Genomic DNA, 20,058 nt, shown 5'->3' with positions numbered 1-20,058 from the left:
CCCCCCCTGGTACAAAGAAAAAGCATCTCATAGTGGAGGTGGTTGCTTTCAGACGACCAAAAGCGACGCCGGGTGTGGAAGACGGCGGACGTCAAGTCAGTCTGGAGAAGGGCGGGGGAGGCTCTAGTGGGCAAGTGCGACCCACTGCTAGCGGGGGGCCAAGCTCTCCGCAGCGGGCCTATAACGCGGGGCAGCAGCAGCAGCAGTAGCAGAGTCGCTGTATGTATCGTTGTTGGGGTTGTGTCTTTCTATCGTCGGTTGTTTCGTTTGGCCATCGGAACGACAATCAAATCAGCTACTGTCCTGTCGATGCGTCGTGCAATTTGGCGGCTTACTATTGAAACAAAGGACACTGGCACGCCTGCGTCCCGTCTCTGTTCTGCCGGCTGAAGACGCTCCTTGCCCAACTGCATCCTCATCCATCTCTCCATCTGAAGAGGCGTACCGCCAAGGGCTTGGGTGGCGCTTTTCGCCCTTCTCCAGTGGACGCATCGACCGGTGCCCAGATCTTCCATCTACGCCGTCCCGGCCCTTCTCGAATGCACCGCGTCCCAAAACATGGCCTTGGCCCGATACGAAGCGGCTTCTTTACCCAAAAACACCCAGAAATCAACGAGATTGTGGGTATCGGACGCGCCGCCCATGTCCTTCCTTGCTGGCTGACGGGGTCATGGGAGGCTGAAACCACAATCGAAGATATGCCCCCTTTGTCTGGAATTCGTTGTTCTGGTCATCGGTCAGGCTGATGGGTAGCACAAAGACTGCAAAGCCTAGGGCGGCGTGTGCGGGCTGCGACAGTGCGACAGATTTGACAAACGAAGAGGCAACGTCGTACGGCGGCCAATACGCCCGTTGAGGCGCGTCGTAGCAATCTCGTCTCTCTTGTCCCTTTTGGCGCCATTTCACTTCCGCCACGCCCGGACGCACCTGTAGACGGGCCAAGCAGGATCCACTCTCTTGTCCCATCCAACCGCCCCCATGGGGTTCCGCATCACACTACTTATCCTAGTCGGATCAACCTAGCAAGCCCATCTCGTTTCGAGCGTATGCGAGGACCCAGTGTACATATAGAGACCCTGGGCCGCCCCCCCCTTGAGTGTGTTCCCTCAGACTCCTGTACTCCAGTCAGCGCAATGGCCGCCGTCCAACCCCACTCCAATATGGACCATAGTGAGAAGGCCATCATCGCTGCCAACAGTGATGTAGAGAGCTCTCAAATCTCCACCCCCGCCGACTACGATGATCTTCCCGACCCAGACGCGGGCAAGAGTCCCGCGGAGCGTGAGAGGCTGGTACGTTGCTCTTTTTCTTCTCTTCAATCGCCATCTCTTCCTTTGGCACATATTAACTTCCGCATTAGGACAAAGCCCTCGTCCGGAAGATGGACATGTGGTTAATTCCATGGTTGTCGCTTCTGTACCTGCTCTCTTTCTTGGACCGCACCAATATCGGAAATGCTCGTGTTGCGCACATGGAGAAGGACCTGAAAATGTCATCTCGTGACTACTCGAATGCCTTGACCATCTTTTTCATCTCCTACGCTGGTTTCGAGCCACTCACCAACATTGCCATCAAGAAATGGTCGCCCCGCGTCTTCTTCACCCTCATCATCCTGGCCTGGGGTATCATCATGACGCTCATGGGTCTTGTCAAAAACAATGCCGGTTTGCTTGCATGCCGCTGGTTCCTCGGCATGGCTGAGGCTGGTCTGTTCCCGGGTGTCAACTACTACCTTTCGTGAGTATTCTGCCGACATTGCTGGTTACAGAACGCAATGCTGACTTTCATAGTTGCTGGTATAAGCGCCAGGAACTTGGTTTCCGTGCCGCTCTCTTCTTCTCTGCTGCCGCTCTTGCCGGTTCCTTTGGAGGTCTTTTAGCTGCTGCAATCACCCAAATGGACGGTGTTGGCGGCTACGAGGGATGGCGTTGGATCTGTTCGTGCTCCCCGGCTTCTCTATTCCTGCCATGTGCTAACGACTGCAGTCATCATTGAGGGCATCATGACCGTAGGTGTCGGCGTCTTCTGTTGGTGGATGGTGTTCGACTTCCCTGACACAGCCCGCTTCCTCAACGCTGATGAGAAGCTGCGAGCTCAGCGCCGTCTGAAGCTGGACGGACAGGCCCGTGCCAAGGTTGGAGGCATTGACCGCGCGCACGTTATGGCTGCGCTCAGGGATTGGAAGACTTGGGGCTACGCCGTCATCTACATGGGCTGCCTGTGCCCCCTCTACTGCTTCTCTCTCTTCCTGCCGACCATCCTTCTCGGTATGGGTTACAAGGGTACCAAGGCCCAGCTCTTGTCTGTTCCGCCTTACGCCGTTGCCGCCACGATGACGGTCATTACGGGATGGGTCGCCGACAAGACCAAGTGGCGTGGATACTGCAACATGGTTGTGTCCTTGACTGGATGCATTGGTTTCGCCATGTTGCTCGCCACGTCCAACGTGCACGTCCAGTACGCCGGTACCTTCCTAGGCGCCGTAGGCATCTACCCCACCGTCTCCAACACGCTGACTTGGGCGTCGAACAATGTCGAAGGATCGTTGAAGCGAGGTGTCATGGTCGGTGTCGTCGTCGGCTGGGGTAACTTGAACGGTGTTGTCTCGTCCAACATCTACATTGCCAAGGAGAAGCCACGCTACTACACTGGCCACGGCATCGTTCTCGCTTACATGTTCTTGTTCCTATTCGGTGGCTCCGTCTTCATGCATTTTGCGCTCAAGCGCGAGAATAAGCTGAGGAAGGCGGGCAAGCGCGATCACTGGCTCCACGGCAAGACAGAGGATGAGATTGTCGAACTCGGCGATGTACGACCAGACTTCTACTACACCACCTAAGCGGGTGGTAGTACTTTGTGTAGCGGGCGAAGGGAAGATCTGCATTTCGATTACCCGTCGCCCTGTTTCCCTTTCTAGGATTATGGGTACCCCCCAGGCTTTGCGTCACCGAAAGACCTGTACCTCCCTCCAACTAAATCGTAAATGTTAATGGATTTGGATAGAGGTCGGCCAGTCAATCGTATAGACGCGGCCTGGGAAAAAATAGAAATATCTTCATACCTTGATCCAACTTGTCTTTGACATTGCTTGATGTGGTCATGCTTAGAAGGGAAAACGTCTTATACTTACATTTCATGCATTTCCTGGTGGCGTGTCCATTATTATTGCTCACTCAAGTCTGATTTGCCTGCCTGTCTGTCACTTGGACGTTAAATGGTTGGTTGGTGGCACTGGTGACCTCGGGAATAACGGCAAACGGGAGGCTGCAGCTGCCCACTCATTAGCCGCACGACATCCGCTGAGCCGAAACTGGCGTGACTCTCGTTCGAGTTAGATTGTCCATGTAGATCATCGCAATGGCTCAGCTTTGAGGTTGGTTGAATAATACGGGCACATGTGATGGGTTAGAAGCTGCTGTTGAGCTGCCGATGGTGAGGAGGTGCAGATGAAAGAGGAAGACACGCTCTACATCACAACGCGATTCATGCTGGCACTGGCCATGGATAGAAAGAGCGGCCCGCTCGACTCCCCGCATAACCCCAGATTATACCCCAAATGATGCTAAGCTCCACGTCAACTAGCACCGTCTATTATTCTCCGAGAAGTAAAGTGCGGCTTCGCCTCAGTACTAGCTTCTTAATTCGAGGTATTCATCACAAAGAAAAATTATCGTAGGAGCCCAGCTCGTCTTTAGTGATTCTGATGTGACAGCTGATAGATATGCTGATCTGTGTACAAGGATGGAAAAAGCAAGAAAGGAGCCTGCCTATCCCATGGAGCAGCTGGCTAGCTGGCTGTAAGGATGGAAAATCTGCACCCCAACGCCGTGACCCCGTCATCCAAGAAGCATGGAGTAAAGAGGATGAAAAGTGGGGAAAATGTGGCCCAACCCCAACCAAAGCTAGATCGTGCCAAAAGTCACACTCCTGATTCCATAGCAAATCTCGTGCTGCACGCCCATCCAAGAAGAATAAAGCGGCATGCTTTTCCCACCCCCCTCCAAAAAAGAAACCCATCCTGCTCCGCACTCTCTATCTTGCTCTCCACATGTACGAGCCTTGGCCGTAGTCGCCACGCCCTGCTCTTAGCGGAACAGACTCCTCAGCTCCTCCAACCGCTGCTTAGTAGCCTGCTCTTTCGTCTTCCGCTCCCGCGCCATCGTCAGATCCGCAAGCGCCTTCTTCTTCTTCTGTAGCTCTAGCATCTTCTCTTCAAAGCTACCCTCCATGATGAATCGCTTGATGACTACTTCCCTGTCCTGTCCTAATCGATGCACGCGATCTACCGCCTGCGCCTCGGCGGCAGGGTTGAACTGTGGTTCCATCATGAAGACTTTGTTGGCGGTGGTAAGATTGAGACCCAGGCCGCCAGCGCCAATGGAGACGAGCATTACGCGGATAGAATCGTCATGGCGGAGGGCGTGCATGGACTTGTCGCGCGCGTCGCGGGTCATGCGGCCGTCGAGGCGAACGTATGCGTGGGCATGGTTTTTGAGCGCAATCTCGATTAGGTCGAGATGCGTTGTCCACGAGGAGAAGACAATACTATAACCGTTAACAGATGCAAATATCTAAACTTGTCGAGTAACTTACCTCTTGATTGGCCGCTCATTCGGGTGGGCATCACTCCAATCCTGATGCTCCTTCAGGTCGTTGAGCAGAGCCTGCGTCTTTGTATGCGGCCCCATGTAGCTCCCCACCTTCTTCGCGAGCTTCGGGTCTTTCCTGATGCGATCCCTCTCTTCTAAAAAGTTCGCAAAATCCCTCCTCCGCAGCTCAAAGCCTTGAGGTCTATTTCGATCTTCGCAGACGTGGCACTGTACGGAGCCATCGGGGAGCAAGTTCTCTTTCCACTTAGCCTTGAGCTTCTTGATATGTTTAGGGCAGACGAGATGGTAGCAGGTCGTCATGTAGCCGAGGATGTCGCCCGCATTGCCATTATCCTCGTCTTCGTCGTCGGAATCGGAATCGGCGTCGAGCATGGACTTTTTGCCTGGGCAATAGATGCAGTCTGCAGCGTCAGTAGTCTCGAGAAGGTCAAGCATCTCGTAAGCTTGCTGGCGGGAGAGTGTCGGAACCTGCTCGTCTTCTTCTCCAATTTCCATAGGGTTGTCGTAGCTCATGCCGTCGGTTGTTTTCAATGCATCATCGCTGAGGAGATCGCGGCCGTGCGCGCATATGAGGCGAAGGTTCAGGATAGCGGTCAGGATACGAGCGTATGAGTGCCCGCCCATCTTTTCACCTTGTGTGACGGCATTGACCTTGCGCTGGGTGTCTTGCTCGAACCAATCGTGGAGCTGCTGCTCCCCTCTCGAGAATTGCAGTCTCACCAGGTAGTCATTCTTGGCAGGGACTTCGTGCTTGATGATCTCTTTAGTACGGCGGATCGTGACAGTGCTGACTAGGAGTTGCAGCTTGGGTACCACTTCGGGGTCAGCATTTTTGAAAGGGTGGAGGATGAACTGGTTGAACCCGTGGTTTGAATCGAATGGGCTCAAACGAATAAAGTTAAACAGCGCGCCAAGATCTTCCAGGCGGTTCTGCACAGGGGTTCCAGTAACAGCCCACTTTCGCTGCCCCTGCATGGAGCAGACTGCTTTTGACTGGTTGGTTGGGTTTCGAATGGTGTGTGCCTCATCGAGCACGATACGAAACCAGTTGATGAGCGGAAGCGGTCGCCTTCGATCCAACAGGTCTTTCGCAATGATGTGGTACGTGGTGACAACAATGTCGTAATTTGCGAGATCCTTGGCCGACATCTCGAAGCGTTCAGTACCGTGATACCGTGTCCAACGCAATGCGCTCTTGCCGACTGGGAAATGCTCCTTGATCTGCTCTTTCCAGTTGGTCATAGTACTGAGAGGGCAAACGAGAAGCGTAGCTCGGCTGTTGATTACAGGCTGTATCAATGCAGTGCCTTGGGATAGTGGCGGCGGCCTTTTCTGTTGAAACTCCCGCGCAGCAGCGATGGAGGCGTCGTCGCAGATTAACGACAGAATGCTAAGGGTCTTTCCTAAGCCCATCTCATCCGCTAGTATACCACCAAGGCTGTGCTTTGGCTTCGTTTGCCTCTCTTCCCCAGTGATGACATGGATGTAGGACTTGCGGCCATTATCCCGATAGTGCGGTTTCCAGAGAGAGTCTTTGCGGTCATCGTGCTCTGCACCAGTATGGTCTTGCTCTTTGTCCACCATGAAATATAGAGCTTGCTTCTGATGAGGATACAGCTCGGTTTTGATATGAGATGAGGGTTCCCGGGTTGGGACTTCTTCAGCACTGCTGACGACGGTATTGAATACGTCTTCAACATCAGCACGAATCTCGTCAACGCTTCGCAGTACGTAACTGTTAGTCGGTGCACCGGCAGCATGCTGGTTGAACATCGTCGGCTGGAAATTGGGCTGCGTTATCTGAGTCTTGTAGGAGCTTTGGCTAGTCTGAGGATTGAAGTAGTCGTGTCGGTGGAGCTCGAATAGTGGTTGTTCAAGGAGCAGGTTCTTGTTCTTGAGATATTTGCCGATGTCGTTCGCGTGTTTCCGTGGACAGTACAACTGTAGAGTCATTCCGATGAGGCCAGAGAACGCGGTACCCGGCGCTCCTTCGTTTGGTTGCTTCCGTCGAGGCTCGGTCCATGCCATCCACTTCAATCCACTGGCTTTTGCGCTGTCGATAAGAGGAGCTAGGCCCTGTGCTGTCTTGATGTCGATCTTGCCGAACTCCCTCCCCGTTCCGTCGGTCACCATAATAGCGATATTGCTTTGGCCACCACTCCTGCGAAAAGAGACTTTGATCCGACTCTGCCCACCGTTGTTTCCAGAGTATTTCTTCGGATCGGGGTTAGGAACTAAGTGCGCTTGGATGTACGTCTGTTTCACCTTGCCAATGCATATGTCATCGTTGCCGTTGTCAGCAACGACTTGGATGTCGTCCTCATCGTCGCCTAGCAAGAGTCAATACTGTTCAGATGGCGTAATGTGATCAACTTACTCATGGTTAAATCGATGGAGGGTCCTTGTGCTAGTAGAGGCGGCTGTCCGTTCGGTTTCTTCAGGTCAAGGGCGCTTCCGCCGCTGAAGTTCGAATGGTTGGCCTTGCTGGTACGTTCGTCGTTGGCGGTCTTGACACGCTTTGCCGGCGACGCAGTGCGTTCTTGAACGTTGTGCAGTCGTTCGACAAGCGATACCTGGCCGGCGATGGTAGGGTCAGTGCGTCCGCGGTCGATGTCCGTACCCGACGAAGCGGGGCGCTTCGGGTTGGGTGCTCTTGGGTTAAGTAGTGCACGCGGGTCGTATGGCGATATTCGAGGTACAGGTGCTGCATTGTTATTGTGATGTGTCGCAGCGTCACCTGGGAGATCAGCGGTCAGCTCAGATTGGAGGACAGTGAAAGTGGAGTCCGATAACAGATCGCAGTGCACCACGTCATTGGTGTTTGGGTGGTATACAGCTGGACTGTCTATCATTTCCATGCCGTGTATTGAGTCGTCCAGGATAGTAGACATCATTGACAACTGATCTGAAGGTATCCGGAGCTGAATAGACGGAGTTCGGGTTTATAAGAGTGGAGAGAAGGAAAAGAGGGAGAGATACCTGTCCTACGAGCCCTTCGAGGGTCAAGTAATAACGCTGGGTCCATATTGTACAGATGTAAACACTCAGCTAACTACAGGTGAGAGAGCGGCCTCAGGACTCAAGTGAGAGGGTTGGCGACAGTTTCAACTCTTTCTTTGGCACCTTGACGCTGGCCAGCGCAGCGCATCTGATACCTGGTGCCAAGAAGAGGTACGGGCGGTCGCCACAAACAGGCCGCGATGTCTTCGCTTTTTAATGGTCGATAGATCTTCGTATAGAGAATTGAAGTCACCTTGGCGCGACAATTTCGACTCGTATGTGCTCCTTCTCTTAGATCAGGCGGTGGGGAGTGGTTCAGCAGAAGTTTAGTACCTGTCTGGAGGCCGGGTAAGTGAAGGCAGGCGTCGGACTTCGCGACGTAGCGGCCTCTCTGCAGCGAGCATCAGAGGATCGGTATTCGAATGTTAGATGCGAGAGAAATAGAACGCACCGCGCAGGAGTGGTGGTTGCGCTGTTGCCTTTCATGCTTGCCGTGAGAAGTCATCGATTCTGATGTGGCTTGTGTGGCTAGTGCGAACAGATTCGAGAGCGTCATCTGACCACACCGGTTCCGGTAATTCTTCGATCATCCGAGGTGATGACAGAGTGCACAGAAGATGCAAGGGGTGAGGTGAAGAAGTAGTACAACACACTGTATTGGGGTGTAGTGTCCCAATCGGGGTATGAGTATATGTTGTGCCCGTGGGCAGATTTGTGACGCGGTTGAACATGTCTAGAGGGCTCTTCGCTACCAATATAGGTACGTGTACACAAATGAAATGCGCCGCATATGCAACTCAACTATCTAATAGCGTCATGCATGAAAAAAGAACGCCCGCTATGCAAGTTCCCCTACACTTGTAAGAGGCCCCAATAACAATATATCCATACAGGGCTAGCCGCTCATAGAGTAAGACATGTTAACACCAAGTAAACACTGGGTTCCTCCCCTTGACCATTTCCAACCGCTCAACAATAACTTTCTTGCGGTTGCCCTCCATATCTTCGTTCGCCGCGTAGCCTAGATCGCCCTCATCATCGAACCCATACTCGTCGAGATCTCTCCTATTGGTCAAGGAGAATCTGCGCTGCTGTTTTTTGCCGTGATGATGGTTATGGCGAGGTGCATCATAGCTCATACGCGAGCGATGCCCGGGTCGACCATTGGTAGCCTCTGCAATGTTGCGAGAACTCCAGTTTACATCGCTTACAGTTGCTGGCGACGTGGGTCCAGCTATAGGGTCCGAGCGGCGAATGTCCAGCGAGGACGAGTCGCGTGAGAGATTGAACCGGTTTTCGCGCGCTGAGTCTAGAGGCGGGGAGTTCATGAGCAAGTCAGGCTGCGGCTTTTGCGGCGGCGTCGACACAGCCGTGATGTCCATCTCCTCAGTCTCCTCCTCGAGCCGCTTCTGCCTCACAGGTTGCTGCTTCCTCCGCATCTCCGCTGAAGGCGCTCTCAGCGGCACCGCAATTGGTATCTCCACGATATCGTCCCAGACACAAACTCGTGCTCTCCTTGTGAGCTCCAACGGTCCATGATCTGGCGTCTTCAGTGTCTCCACCACGTTCCACGCCTGTCCTTTCATGACTGCGATTTGTTTCGCGTACATGCGCTCTTTAAAGTCGGCGTCTTGGCTAAAGCATTTTCGCAGGGCAAGCTGGGTGTCAGACCACCATTGTTTGGAGGTGAGGAGGGGGAGGAAGTGGCGACGTGTGGCTTCGGAGAAGGGTTGGCCGATGAGCGAGACAGGGAGGAAGAGCCAACCGAAGGGGTAGCTTCGCCACTAGATACTGTCAGTTTAGGTATTGGCATATGTAGAGATATGCACTTACCGCATCGGGATGTTTCCATGGCCAGGACAAGCTGTTGTCGATAGCACCGATGGTGACCACAGGCGTGGGTGCATGCTGCATTGGCGTGCTAGACCGACTGTTCGCAGTCATCGGCTCTCGGCGCCCGTATGGGTCCATCTCCTCCATGGACTGCCTGGTATAACTGTTTGGCTCTAGTTCGTCTCCCACGTCGCCATTCGTCTTTGGTGGCTCTGCGACGATGGTGGCTTCCTGTGTTTTCTGATCAATCTTGATCATCCAGTTGTCTAGGCCTCTGTCTGTATTTCGCATGATGTAGTCTAGGATAACCAGCTTCTCGAGTTGTTCCCTGAAAGACTGCTGCAGGGCGTGGGTCCAAAACCCTCTCCGTTGCTGTTGCTGATCCGCAGTGCCCGGCCGATCATCGTCCTCGTCGTTGTCTGATTGTGGCCCACTCGGTCTGCAGTCTTCGGCCCATCTCCGTTTCTTCTTCCGCGATGCCCCCTCTGTCTTGGAGCCTGAGTTGTGCTGGTCCGGCCACGGGTTCTCTTTCAGGAAGATGTTCGCATCCTTGAAGCCCTTCAAGAAGACCTGAAAACTGCCCTGTTTCTCGGGAAACGGCTTCTTCTTCCTGTAGAATGCCCTTCTATCCCAAAAGTCATAGTGGAAGGATTTCGAGGAGAGGGCGACCACGTCGGTGTAGGGTACGAGGTTTGTGCGTAACTGACTATCAAGAACGTAGGCGGCGGCTTCGGACACGTAGCTCAGGTTGGGGATGAGACAGGCGCGACCAAAGAAGAAGGGGAACAGGTTGCGGTGTATCCACTTTGTCCATTTGGGGTTCCGCGACGCGTAGGGCTCCTCGTCCTTGGGTTTGAAGACGCCCACGACTTTGCCCTGTGTGTTGCGCGCGAAGTAGCTGCCTGAACTGCCTTGGGTGATCAGCTTGGGGTGTACGTCCATCTCGATTGCCGTCCTGACACTCTCCACTGTATCGTCGAATTGCAGTTTCGTCATGCGATCAGATGAGCCGTCGAAGTCGAACGTCAGCGACTCTGCAGTTGCCGGTCGCATCCCGTCGGGCGCCTGAAAGACAGAATGGTGTATCTCTAGCTGCTCATCCTCTGGAGCGTCTTTCTGCTTCATCATCTTGAACTTCTGCGCGATCTCATCTGCCCATCGCTCGAATCTCGCGTTTATAGCTTTGATGTCGACCCCCGAGTTGGCCCGCGGCCGCCGTGTTGAGGATGTATTTCGAGTCCTCGGCGAGTTCGAGCTAGAGCCGCCGGGCATGCGCATGCCCGAGTTGCGTTGGGGCTGGATGGGCGCATATTGTGGGTTGGAAAGGGAGTTTTGGTGTTGCTCGTCGTCGAACTCGCTGCTGGAGTCTTCGTCTTCTTCGGCCTGGGCTATTCGAGCATAGCCCGACGTCGCCGGTCTCTTCGCTTTCGGCATCGTGACTATCTCAAAGTGAATGAATAGCGATCAATGGAGATGTGTCCTACCCCCAGAAGGGTGCCAGGATGATCTCGGAATGACGATGGCGCACGTTGCAAGGATCTGCCGCTCACTAGCGTCCGTTGCGCCTGGTCGCGCCCAAATTAGTGGATCAGCACGCGAGCCCATTTTCACATGCATCCAGAACTCGATGGCCGCAGTGTCGTAGAAACGATTCTATCGGTCTTTTGTCTGACTTTGTACATGCATCTGCGGTGGGTATCATGCTCTATAAACGACACTCGAAAGAAGCCGCAGCTCCTCGAAACCAAGATCGTGACTGCCTCCTTTAGAAGCTGTCGTCAAGATCAACCCCATGCCTGACCACACTCGGGCTGTCTTCGTCCATACCTTCAGTCGTGTCCGTGATGTCGCCGCCTGCAGTCAACAGTAGATCGTCGACGATGCGCCTACTGGCTTCGCGGGCTGCAACAGTGATTAGCGAATGTTACAATTGTGCAGTCATGTCCACTCACCAGGCGTCTGCAGCAGCTTGCTCTGCGGAATGTGAAACTGGATTGTCTTCGGAGGACTCAAGTCGATCTCATACTCCTCGTCATCGCTATCATCAAATACAGTTCCCGTCCTGTGCAAGGTCATCGGCGTCTTGCCCTTCGCAGGTGTCTGCACGCTAACGCCAGGTGTTCGTGGCGTCTTCATAGGCGAGAAGATATCAGCACGAAGCTGTGGCGCGGGTGATGACGGAGGTGACGAGTCTTCTGCCCATCTTGGTAGGGTCGAAGTGGCTCCACGAGGGGTCGCGGCATCCCGTTGGGTAGCTCTCGGAGTAAACGCACCAGTTGGCTTGTATTTCCTCGGACTGATGATTGGTGTGGCTTGTACTCGGAACGTCTTGTCCAAGACACGATGTAGCAGTGGGTCTTGGTTGATGTAGGGCCTCTTTGAGGCTGTAGGCTGTACGAAAGGCGACGAGTCGAAGCCAGTCATATCTGGCAGTGCCTGTGACTTTCCGGGCGTCACTGGATCTAGCCTTGGTGTCTTCCTCCCTCCAATATCCGTTCGGAACTCCTCCTTGAGTGTCTCATATGGAGAAGACAGGCCGGCGAACTGTGGCTCGATTTCGTCCTCGTCCTCGTCCGATCCCTCTTCCACCTTGTCTTTCTTTCCCGAGGGCGGTCCGCGTGGTGTGCTGTGTCCGAGCGACGGCGAGTCGAAACTTATGGTGGACTCGACGTCGTCCTGCGCAGAAGTCGGTCTAGGAGGTGTTGCTGTAGCGCCCGTCACAGTATCTTCCTCTACTGTCTCGTCTTCGTACATGTGCGATTGTTGAGAGTCTTCCTGGACGGCAGACTCATCCTGGTCGGGCGCTTCGTATCCGGAGAGGGAGACATTTGCGCTGGCTTCAAAGAACTGCTTCCAGAACTGCCAGAGTCAACATACATTCTTTGGGTTTCTACAAAATGCAAACCTTAGAGCCTTCCCAAACAGCTTCGGAGTGTTTCCCATACTGTTCGACAATGGGCAATATTCCCGTCGTTACGATCCGGTGGGCGCGACTGAAGTTGTGGTCGATTTCTGCTCTTGTCAGTTGCGTGGTGGGGGTAGTCGAAGGGTTGGTTTGTTAACCTTGCAGTGTCAAGGTGATGGACTGCTCCAATTTCTCCAATTCTTCGGTCAGCGACAAATTGCGCTGCGGCGCTACGCTTTGTCGCGACATGGTCCAATTGCTGTCTGTCATGTAGGATACGGACACTGAACTGCTGTTCCTGATCTCGCGACGCGTATTCGGCATGACGGGACAACGATGCCCAAGGGTCGCGAAAGTGGCTAGCATGAAAGCGGGCTAGCCGCTGCACCCTCTACTGCATGGACCCATGGATCACTCCACCATGTCCGCATCTCTGGTTCCTGTACTGCTATCCGAATAAGAGATTATGATCATGGTGCTTTGAATGATGGACAAACACGCGTTGCGCAGATAGGTTGCCCGAGCATGCAGGTACATCATCAACCGAGAACCGCCATGGACGCCATCTTCGGGCCCAGTAGACCCGACCACAGCTTCGAGATGCGCGGCTGATGTGGAGCTACGAGAGGGGTCAAGGCATACTCCGTATACCCGGATTGCTTGAATAAGCTTCCCGGGGCACAGCAGTGGAATGGTGGTGTAAAGTACATATGGACTGGTGCCACTTCAAGCCCCTCTCCGTAAGATGCATCATTCCTGTCTTTAATATCTTCTTCACCAGGAATCCAGAAGATCCAATCGGCACAAGTTTTCTGTCTAGTCTGAATATTCAACACTATGGCATTGCGTCTTCCAGGAAGAGCACTATGGCAGGCATCGCCAAGGCTTGCAACCCTCTCGCGTGTCTCGACCCAAGCACCACGATGGACACGTAGTTACGCGATACCGCCCTTGGAAGAAAATCGAACTGCGATTGTGACTGGTTCATCACGTGGAATGTGAGCGTCAACTAACAAACACACAATCGACAAGACCTAACCTAGAATCTTACAGCGGCAAAGCCATTGCTCTGCGACTAGCCAACGATGGCTACGACATCTGCATCAACGACGTCGAAGCCAACAAAAGTGGTTGTGATGAAGTCGTGAAGGAGATCGAAGGCCTAGGTCGCAAAGCGTTCGCATACACAGCCGATGTGTCAAACCTGAATGAGGTACAAGGTCTGGTCCAGGCATCAGTGTCTGAACTCGGGCCATTGAACACAATGATCGCGAACGCTGGTATCTCCCAAGTCAAAGCACTCCTAGATTTGACCGAGCAAGATTTGAAGCGCATGTTTGAAGTGAATGGTGAACCTCCCTCTCCGCAGTCATAGCACTAGCTAACCGACTTGCAGTTTTCGGCCTTTACAACTGCTATTCAACTGCAGCAAAACAAATGATCTCCCAAGGGGGCGGCGGCAAGATCCTCGGCGCAGCCTCAATCGTAGCCTTCAAGCCCTTTCCTCTTCTTTCGCACTATAGCGCTTCCAAGTTCGCCGTCCGAGGCCTGACGCAAGCCTTTGCTATGGAGATGGCAACACACAAAATTACAGTTAACGCTTACGCGCCGGGCATCGTAGGAACTGCGATGTGGGATCAGATTGACGAGGGGCTAGGTGAGCTGAAAGGTGTAAAGAAGGGCGACACGATTAAGAAGTATAGCGAGGATTTGATTGCGTTGGGGAGGACTAGTGTTCCCGAGGATGTCAGTAGTACAGTAAGCTTTTTGGCGAGTAAGGATAGCGATTACATGACAGGACAGACAATCGTGATCGACGGGGGTATTGTTTTTACATAGTGAAGATGAATTGTGAGAGGTTTCATTCCCGGTCGTTAAACGCCTACCGTCTTGCACCCAGAAACTAGCTTCGCGCCTGCTGACGAAGAACCACTGTGCAAGATTCAATGATTTTAGCACATTTTCAGCATGTCTTACAACTACCAACAGCAGCCAGATTTCATTGCCTTCTCTGGTGTCGCTTACTTCAGCAGCGTTCGCGCGGAAATGTACCAAACTAAACAAGGAGCCCAACTGCGCTGGAAATACCAACGGGTTAGTTCTCACAACGCTCGCACTCTGCTGTCACTAAAAGTTCGCCGCTGTCATGTCTTCACAATCGACATAATAGGGACACTTCTTTAGCCAAGAACAAGCGGTATAAATACCACCTGTTCGAGCACAAAGTCATACATATCATCAGACAACGACGAACATCATTCTCAACATCTTGGCAAAACCTCTTCACGTGTCGATATCATGAACCCCCGCAAAGACAAAAGCGGCCAAGGGAAAAAGGCCCAGAAGACTAATCCCCCGGCCCCGTCAGTCTCGAGCGAAACTGAATCTGCCTCCGATTATGAAAATGCCCGCGGTTACAGCCAGAACCCCATACAAGAGTTCGAAGATTTTGTTCAGTATCGGGGACGGCGCTCCAGCGACACGGTGTTTCTTGAATTGGAAGAAAACGGTGAAGACTTGAAACCAGAGTTCACTGCACCACAGCCTGAGCAGATCCCCACTATCCAGGCCGACAACTTCGATAAGCATCAACACCAGAACTTCCCTGATGTTATAACCCAGCAGTCTGCTGCGTTGCAGCCACAGTACATCATGCTGCCGCCTCAAACTCAGACTTATGTGATCGAACAAAGGCAGCAACCGAGGCTGACGGGCGCAATACCGAGTCTACCTCGTCCAGGCAGATTTTATCGTGATGAATCCTTCGGCAACAAGTACCTCGCTAGCGTAGGCCCATCACAGCGCCACTTACGTTCGTCCTCATATTCACCGCTGGGCCATTTTCTCGACGATGGATCCATGTTCCGCAATCTTTCGGGTGGCTACAAATACGCCAACACAAGGCCAAACGCCGACGTGAATTCTAGCGGACAATCTGCCAATGCAGCCACGCGGACCCTTTTCAACCCGGTGGACTCTCCTATGTTATACGAAGTGTTTGCGGATATCCATGAAATTATGGTGAGGATTGACACTGAGCTGAAAGCACTGAGGCGGGAGATGCAAATTATGCGAGCTTTTTAACTGACAAACAGGTGGACTCCAGAAGTAGCTATAGAGAAGTAGTGTAGTTTGAAGATGTGTCATCGGCGTACTGTGATAGTTGAGCCTTGATATAGGTTTTTGTGGATCGTTTGTTGGAACTTAAATTGACTATTCGTTTTCTAAATTGCTGGCTTCAAGGTACCTTTCACCTTTAATCTTCCATGCCGACAAAGAATTTAAAAATCTACATCTTCACTTCCCGGCGGGAAAAGATATCCCTTCTCATTTCCGGGTTTTCACCACCATGTCGTCATATAAAAACTCCAGTATGTCTCCATGCTTCATCTCGAAAACACTTCACGGGCATCATCACCGTAAAAGACCAGAATGTATCGTACATTACTGCACGGCAGTCCTACGAATGGGAGTTCATGGCTATGTCTCTGATAGATGATATGCACACGATGGCGGAACACATGAGAGATACTAGGGCACAGTGGCAAGAGGCGCGTGAGGGGTGGCAGGGCAAGCTGAAGGCTGCAGATACGAACGATAGTGTTTTGTCGGCAGTACTTTCGATATAAGTCAGCTTCGTTACCTTGAGCAGTTCACAGTTATGATAACAGCTCTACTTTGAGAAGGAACATTCGTAACATTGTGGCGAGGTTGGGGTGAAGGGAACTGAGATGAGAGAGCAAAAATGGAGGCTATGTATGTTGTGATGAAATCTAGGGCAATGCGGGAACTGTGCGTGGAACGAGAAGTGACATCGCATATCCCGCTAGTGGTCTGGTTAACCGGGCGGGAGGCAGTTAGTTCGAGGCATCCAATACGGGCCAACTACCTACATCCCTAAGCATAGTGAAGCCTCAAAATGATCAAATGGCACATTTTCCGTGGCTCGTTGCTGCCAAGTGAGAGTGAGCGCGTGTTAGTATTAATATCCGTCACTTTGGGTGATAAAGATACCCGCTTGATGTTTCGCAGACACAACGTTCATGAAAGTTTCATTACTTTCTCAAGCCTTCTGGTTAGCATGTGGCTGTTCTGGACTGTGATGGGCGAAATTTACTCTGCATCTCATCCAAAAAGAGGTCTCGAGTCTGCGTATGAGACCTTTCGAAAGAATTCGGCACTTTCGTTCGATGTTAGTCGTCGTTCGAACTTTGAAGTGATCGGCAACTGTGTTTGCTAGCAGTCGGCTAGGAGGTGGTACGTGACTTGCGCACGGAAGCTTATGCGAAGAAGGAAAAACTTCCGACACCATCGCGGTTGCAAGGCTATTCAAAAACCAATGCATCGTCAGTCAGATGAAATGCTTCATGGCATCGCTGATCTCGTTGGCTCAAACACACGGACTTAGTTGGTCGAAAGCAACGCTGTACTTCACGCCAGCACATTTCCCTACACAGGCGGAAAACCTGCTTTTGATACCACGTGGAACAATCGTGAACCCTAGACGGCTCTCAATCATCAATATAAAATTTCGGATGCTCTTCCCTCTCTCCTCCTATCTAAAGAGTCGCTCATCATTACTATTTGATTTGCAATTTCCGCTTCACGGTAGCCAATCAAGACCGAAGTCCTTGTAAACCCCGGTGAATCGTCACGCAGACACATAACGAACATCCACAATGTACGATAGGGGGGCAATCATGGGCCACCGCAAAGGTCTAGGACGCTTCTACAATGCCTACCCGTCATGGGATTACCCGAATTACGGCGGATTTAGCGGCTACGGCGGATTGCTTGATTCTTCATATTTCGGGTACGGGTACGGAGCAGATACACCAAATACCGTGGTGCGAAAGTCCTACCAGAAATACTATTCCAATATGTTTGCTAATATATGGGTAGTAAGTAATTGACCTTTTATAAGACACTTAGTATGTCATTGGTAGTATTCGTATTCTCTATTTAGAAAGGTGTTAATCGTGTCGCTACTTTTAGTGAAGATGCGACACGAGCGCACGTCGAAGGGCAGAAGGAATTGGAAAAGGCAAAAGAAAAGTACGATGAGGCGAAGAAGAAGCTTGAGGAGTGTGAGAAGAAGGTCAGGGAAGCAGAACTAAGATTGAATTGGGCAAAGGGTGCTGGGCGCTACAGTTAATGTCCCTAGAGAAAGCTGAGTGGTTTGGGGGTATTTAGGTAACATAGAAGCCAGCAGAAGCCGGTGTCACTTATCTATGCATATCTGCATACGAAGGTTGCTCTTTTCGTCACAGTATGTACGCTCAATCTCTTCTACTAAACATCTTAGATGTTTGCTAGGTGCTGAGGTCGCGTAAGTCGTCGGTAAATTCGTTTAAACATCATTTTATAGTTGATGGCTCTGATGAATGGACATAAAATGATACAATTGATGACTAGGTCGTGCTGCGCTTGAAGTAGTTTGCAAATTTGAAGAGCCATCATGGCGCCACACGTGGCCTTTTCTCGTGTTGGTTGCGCTCAATTGAACTTTGCGTTTGTAAAACTGCTCGTTGTCGTCGACAAAATCTAATCTTACCTACTTAGTCTCTCATTATCAAAAAGGTCTTCATCATGACACTGTATTACTCCCCGCGCAATTGCCAACCTTCCCATGCCGACTTCAGAAATTTTCCTCATTCACGACCCGCGGACAATGGAATCGAGTATGGTTTTGAAGGTGCGACTGTTGTTGGGATTCAGCTTGATGGTGTCTCTCTTTCTAGACCGCAGCCTCCGACCGAAAGTCAACATTCAGTTAGTGTCGGAGCTGCCAGCGGGTTTGACGTTAACGAGCCCTACACGTTTTACAAGGTTACTGTAGATATCGTAAGAGCCAATACCTTGCTAGTACATTTCAAGGTGACAGAAGCCGAGCAAGCGCTACATAGGAGAGGCCCCGGCCAAAACAACGAAGGCCGTCGCGAGAATGAGTGAGCGAGGAAGGGAATATACCGACTAGTAACGGCTAGCATGGTGAATGCTGGGTACTAGCTTTTCATAGTTCGGATAGAGAATGAGATACCAGAGTGATACTTCTATTCCGCTGGAAGCACGGGAGCCTCATACACACTAATCTTCCCTTGATGCAAACCCCAGTTCCTGCCTTGGGTCGCTGTAGCAGTCTCGGGAGCTCTCATTGGAACTTTGTCCGTTAAAACTCGTCTGCGTAAACAGCAACCGAAGTGCATGATGTGTGAATGAATTGATGAAGATGGCAGACGTTTCGGCGACATAGTCGCGCCGTTAGCCGTGATGACGTAATCATAGGACCGTGCATATAGCCATTGGAACAACAACAAGCCTCTCAGATTTACTCATCACGACGCTTGACTATAGTCTCGATTGCACAATGTCTTTCCCATATTCTGACGCCTGGACAGCCATGAAGCACTCAATCCAAATCTGTTGGCGTATCGTATTTCGACTTCGAAGTTTTCTGCACTTTCGGCCCTATGGTGAAACGTTCCCACTTTTACGAACGCTATTATCATTGAGACTTACGGCATTTCGAAAGATATGAGCCGGCGGAGGGATAGACAGCACACATATACATGTATACTTTCAGCATCTCCCTTTGGTGCTGCCAAGATGCATTCCATTCCATCCATGCCAAGCGCCCGCTTCACAAAACACTCGGCTATGCGGCTCTAGCCAGACGGGGATTATCTCGATGTAGTCATGCGCTGCCGAAGAATGCGCTATGCTATACGACGCGCATGGACGCGTCTGGAGCGAAGTTTCTGGGCGCCGTAGGTCCCCCTCTCCCTATAGCTATACCTTCAATTGTATACCGCATTACCATCTCTTCCTATTATCTGCAGCTAGAGCGCCGCCACCGTTGTCCACCATTGCCAACATCACAGCAAGCCGAGTCACTATGCGCTCCTCCCCATGTTCTTTTGAGATGCTGACAGACGTAGATGCTTACCGGACTATGCACTATGAACATTTTCTTTTGTCTCTTCTTTCAATTTCTTATGTTTGATCAAAGCACACAGGCGTTCACATAACATTTGCGATGCGCTAATATGTGTAGGATCCGGCCAACTTTGGCAACACGATCACTACCACCGCGGCTGCCTCTACTAGAACTTTGACGAATACGGTCTTTATGACGGTATCAGGTACATTCACCGATACCATAACGAACACAGTCTCAAGTACCATAAACAAAACCTTGTCGTACACAAGTATTGTATATGTGAGAAACCCCCGCGCTTCGTCTGGTGCTATATTAAGACATGGACAGGACACCGTCACGAACTCAGCAACAGTTGGAACGACGTCAACAGCCAAGAATTACAACAGATTCGATCGACGACAGGCTGGAGTTACGACAACAATTACCTCTACCGCAACCGTAACCTCAACCGCGGCCGGAGTTACTGCAACTGTAACTTCAACACAAGCCGCCGCGCCAGCGGTTACGTCTACCGTAACATCAACACAAGCCGCCGCGCCAGCAGTTACTTCAACCGTAACTTCAACATCAGTCCCACCAGCAGTCACCGTAACCTCAACACAAGCCGCCGCACCAGCAGTTACTTCAACTGTTACTTCAACCTCAGTACCACCAGCTGTTACCTCAACAATAACCTCAACACAAGCCGCCGCACCGGCAGTTACCTCAACCGTAACTTCAACATCAGTCCCACCAGCAGTCACCGTAACCTCAACACAAGCCGCCGCACC

At 51.8% G+C, this 20,058-nt stretch overlaps 7 protein-coding genes across 7 annotated transcripts in view; 3 read left to right on the top strand and 4 right to left on the bottom strand.

Moving 5' to 3' along the window:
- Positions 1-1,133: 1,133 nt before the first annotated feature.
- K460DRAFT_400736 (MFS general substrate transporter) lies at positions 1,134-2,839 on the top strand (the record flags this gene model as incomplete). The annotated part of the gene is made up of 4 exons (XM_040936356.1): positions 1,134-1,292; positions 1,361-1,737; positions 1,791-1,936; positions 1,986-2,839. 4 exons carry the CDS (start codon positions 1,134-1,136, stop codon positions 2,837-2,839), a joined length of 1,536 nt encoding a protein of 511 aa, XP_040793254.1.
- Positions 2,840-4,085: 1,246 nt separating this feature from the next.
- On the bottom strand, positions 4,086-7,462 carry K460DRAFT_273827 (SNF2 family helicase/ATPase-like protein; the record flags this gene model as incomplete). Its single annotated transcript, XM_040927912.1, has 3 exons — positions 4,086-4,545; positions 4,594-6,940; positions 6,988-7,462. The coding sequence occupies 3 exons, from the start codon at positions 7,460-7,462 to the stop codon at positions 4,086-4,088; spliced, it is 3,282 nt and encodes a 1,093-aa protein (XP_040793253.1).
- Positions 7,463-8,265: 803 nt separating this feature from the next.
- Positions 8,266-11,009, bottom strand: K460DRAFT_20003 (uncharacterized protein). The gene is made up of 2 exons (XM_040927182.1): positions 9,444-11,009; positions 8,266-9,394 (listed from the first exon to the last, which is right to left on the bottom strand). Exons 1-2 carry the CDS (start codon positions 10,875-10,877, stop codon positions 8,531-8,533), a joined length of 2,298 nt encoding a protein of 765 aa, XP_040793252.1. The 5' UTR covers positions 10,878-11,009; the 3' UTR covers positions 8,266-8,530.
- Positions 11,010-11,208: 199 nt separating this feature from the next.
- On the bottom strand, positions 11,209-12,597 carry K460DRAFT_372865 (uncharacterized protein; the record flags this gene model as incomplete). The annotated part of the gene is made up of 4 exons (XM_040934540.1): positions 11,209-11,345; positions 11,396-12,302; positions 12,349-12,455; positions 12,507-12,597. 4 exons carry the CDS (start codon positions 12,595-12,597, stop codon positions 11,209-11,211), a joined length of 1,242 nt encoding a protein of 413 aa, XP_040793251.1.
- Positions 12,598-12,917: 320 nt separating this feature from the next.
- Positions 12,918-14,219, top strand: K460DRAFT_327801 (acetoin dehydrogenase-like protein). The gene is made up of 3 exons (XM_040930683.1): positions 12,918-13,346; positions 13,402-13,697; positions 13,745-14,219. Exons 1-3 carry the CDS (start codon positions 13,186-13,188, stop codon positions 14,185-14,187), a joined length of 900 nt encoding a protein of 299 aa, XP_040793250.1. The 5' UTR covers positions 12,918-13,185; the 3' UTR covers positions 14,188-14,219.
- A 427-nt stretch (positions 14,220-14,646) lies between these two features.
- K460DRAFT_400731 (uncharacterized protein) lies at positions 14,647-15,432 on the top strand (the record flags this gene model as incomplete). The annotated part of the gene is made up of 1 exon (XM_040936355.1): positions 14,647-15,432. One exon carries the CDS (start codon positions 14,647-14,649, stop codon positions 15,430-15,432), a length of 786 nt encoding a protein of 261 aa, XP_040793249.1.
- Positions 15,433-19,389: 3,957 nt separating this feature from the next.
- Positions 19,390-20,058, bottom strand: part of K460DRAFT_391128 (uncharacterized protein) — a gene marked incomplete at its 3' end in the record, with an annotated part of 2,571 nt that continues 1,902 nt past the window's right edge. The window contains exons 3-4 of the mRNA XM_040935816.1: positions 19,714-20,003; positions 19,390-19,542 (exon numbers count right to left, since the gene is read on the bottom strand). Coding sequence (XP_040793248.1) covers positions 19,390-19,542; positions 19,714-20,003 — 443 coding nt within the window. The remainder of the gene's footprint in view (positions 19,543-19,713; positions 20,004-20,058) is intronic.

The sequence above is a fragment of the Cucurbitaria berberidis genome, assembly GCF_010015615.1.
Source record: "Cucurbitaria berberidis CBS 394.84 unplaced genomic scaffold K460scaffold_1, whole genome shotgun sequence".
Lineage (NCBI taxonomy): Eukaryota > Fungi > Ascomycota > Dothideomycetes > Pleosporales > Cucurbitariaceae > Cucurbitaria > Cucurbitaria berberidis.
This window is presented reverse-complemented; position numbering and strand designations above follow the sequence as displayed.

Coding starts and splice junctions, on each gene's coding strand:
- K460DRAFT_20003 (XM_040927182.1), bottom strand. CDS start 10,877: ATGCCGAAAGCGAAGAGACCGGCGACGTCGGGCTATGCTCGAATAGCC. Junction 9,395..9,443: donor CATGGAAACATCCCGATGCG/GTAAGTGCATAT, acceptor GACAGTATCTAG/TGGCGAAGCTACCCCTTCGG.
- K460DRAFT_327801 (XM_040930683.1), top strand. CDS start 13,186: ATGGCATTGCGTCTTCCAGGAAGAGCACTATGGCAGGCATCGCCAAGG. Junction 13,347..13,401: donor ACTGGTTCATCACGTGGAAT/GTGAGCGTCAAC, acceptor AGAATCTTACAG/CGGCAAAGCCATTGCTCTGC. Junction 13,698..13,744: donor GCGCATGTTTGAAGTGAATG/GTGAACCTCCCT, acceptor ACCGACTTGCAG/TTTTCGGCCTTTACAACTGC.